The 2,473-nt window shown below is 46.6% G+C and overlaps 1 protein-coding gene across 1 annotated transcript in view; it reads right to left on the bottom strand.

Moving 5' to 3' along the window:
* Positions 1 to 61: 61 nt before the first annotated feature.
* LOC104280488 (protein EMSY-like) overlaps positions 62 to 2,473 on the bottom strand; it is a 4,096-nt gene continuing 1,684 nt past the window's right edge. The window contains exon 2 of the mRNA XM_009878155.1: positions 62 to 448. Coding sequence (XP_009876457.1) covers positions 254 to 448 — 195 coding nt within the window. The 3' untranslated portion in view covers positions 62 to 253. The remainder of the gene's footprint in view (positions 449 to 2,473) is intronic.

Here is a 2,473-nt window from a genome sequence, read left to right as displayed (position 1 = left end):
ACATTCCACTAAATCTCAGGAACTACATCTTGTTTTCTTCTTCTTGTTTTTCTTCTTTGTGGAAACCATTTCTAAGATGCAGCTTTTTCAATATTGTCTCGTTAAAAAACGCGCTGACGCTTCGAAGGTCCCACGACCGACTCGAATAGGGCAAAGTGCTCTAAGACGTCGCAAGACGAGGGCATCTCAGATACTCCAAACCCCAAGATGACTTATTTTTTATTTTAAAGTGCACTCTGGCGTCCCCAATTCCTCAGGACTGTTCAGCAGAACTTCGAGAGGGGCTGGGCTCGGTGCCGTCCTCGGTGCTACTGTCCACATCGTGCTCCATCGCCGTCTCGTCGTCGTCGAGGCGCTGGCTGGTGAAGTTGTTGAGCTCCAGGAGTCCGCTGGGTTCCACCACCACGTTGGAGCTGGAGTGACAAGGGATGGAGTAGTGAGGGATAGCCTGAAAAAAACAGAAGATCAGGGTTTTAACACATAAAAGTATAGAATCGTTCAGCTTGGAAAAGCCCCCTGGGATCAGAAGCCAACCACTGACCCTGCTCTACAGAGCTCACCCCTAAACCACCTCCCCCAACCCCACATGTCAACGACCTTCAAACCCCTCCAGGGGTGGGGACTCAACCCCCTCCCTGGGCAGCCTGTGCCAAGCTCTGACGGCTCTTGCTGGGAAAACATTTTCCTGCTGCCCAGTGTGACCCTGCCCTGGTGCAGTTTGCAGCCCTTCCCTCTGGTTCTGTCGCTCCTTCCCCGTGAGAAGAGACCAGCCCCAACCTCTCCACAACGTCCTGTCAGGCAGCTGCAGCCCTCAGTTGCAAAGTACAAACAACACTTTCTTCAGCCTTATTTTTTTCATATCTTTCTTCAGACAAGACGTTCAGCTGTAAGGACTAGCTCTGTTTCGTTGGGGCTGTTTTTTGTACACAACACAAACTCTGCTCAGAGCAGCAGAGGCTGAGGAAACCCAACGGATCCAAGCTCTCTCTCTCTCTGCTTGGACTTTCACAGGCTCTAGAAACTAAATGTACCACTTGAAAACTACAACTTTAAACCCAATCTGCATCTTTAAACTAAATCTACAGCTTTATACGAGTGAAATTCCGGACGGTGTTTCAGTTGTGAAACAACTCCCGGCACGCCACCAGAGTAAACGATACAGATTCTCAAAATGTACAGATTTGCAGGAAAACAGAAATCAACTTTTGGCTATTTCAGGCGAGTACAAAAAAATGACTGTTTCTACAAAATCAAAGTTAGTAGTAATGGCGATTTTACACGAAAAATTTGAAGCTCTACTCAAATTATTCCCCACATCAGAAGCATTTTCCCTGTAAAACAAGTATGACACAATGAAATTCTTTCAATCCACGCTCTTCTTCATGTGAACATGTCGACAAAGATTAATATTCTATCGCTACGAGGCCTCAGATGACTTAAATACTTCCTCAGTTGACATCTGACCATGTATTACATCATTTTTAAAAAAATCCATCATATTTACGACAGCAGAATCAATGAAAATATCATTTAGCGGTCAGGCAACGACTAAAAAGCATTTAGACTCTAAATCGAGTCATTTTATCAGAATAAAATAATCAATAATCTCATAATAAAATTTTATCAGAATAAAAGAATCAAAATTTTATCGGAATAAATTAATCAACAGTTTCAGAAGTGGGAAGGCTGGTTCTAAGTGAAGTCAACAAGTTTTCTTCTGAATCTGGACCTTACTTGCTGAACTTCTACTTCACTTTTGTGCTAATTTTATACTCCGAGGTCACGTTAGTAGAAACCATGAAAAAATTCTAGGCCATAGTTCCACAGGAAGTGCTGAAGGTCCCATTTTTAAGCATTTCCAAAGGAAATACTTTGTAAAATTAGATGAGCTCGGTTTGTTTGCTTAAAGGAAGGAAGACACCGAGGAACTCAACCTCGATTGAAGAAGAACCACACGCTTTGCAGCAGCACTCCAAGGAAACGCAACGAAAAATGAAGGGAAACAAAAACACTCGACATCATTCGGTCGTCACCACCGTCACGTCAAGACACGAGTTTGCTCAGCTCAACCTTTCGCCTTATTCGCTCCGGTTTCCTCTTACCTGGATGACGATTTCGGATGAGCTCTCCTCGGCTTTCTTTTGCGCCACGTTCTGAATGTGTACGAACTGGCTGGTCGGAGGCGTTCCTTGCGCGTCGAGTCTCCTCTCCGTCGAAGCGGGACCGACGGCCGGAGGGCTCGACCCGGATCCCGTACGCGGCTGTTGCTGGGGGATGGAAGTTGCCGTCATCCCTACCGCAGTCGCCCTCGGCACCCGGGTACGAGGTGACGACTCGGCTTCGTTAGAAGCTTTACTAGTGGCCTCCTTTGGGGGATCCGCTACTACCGCACGTTTGTCTACGTTCGTCTCAGGCTGAGCCTCCGTCGCGGACGCTCTCAAGAGATCCGCTACTGCTGTCTTCGCGGGTGCCC

The sequence above is a fragment of the Apaloderma vittatum genome, unplaced genomic scaffold (assembly GCF_000703405.1).
Source record: "Apaloderma vittatum isolate BGI_N311 unplaced genomic scaffold, ASM70340v1 scaffold21411, whole genome shotgun sequence".
Taxonomy (NCBI): domain Eukaryota; kingdom Metazoa; phylum Chordata; class Aves; order Trogoniformes; family Trogonidae; genus Apaloderma; species Apaloderma vittatum.
Note: the sequence above shows the minus strand (reverse complement) of the source record. Positions and strands in the feature narration are given on the sequence as shown.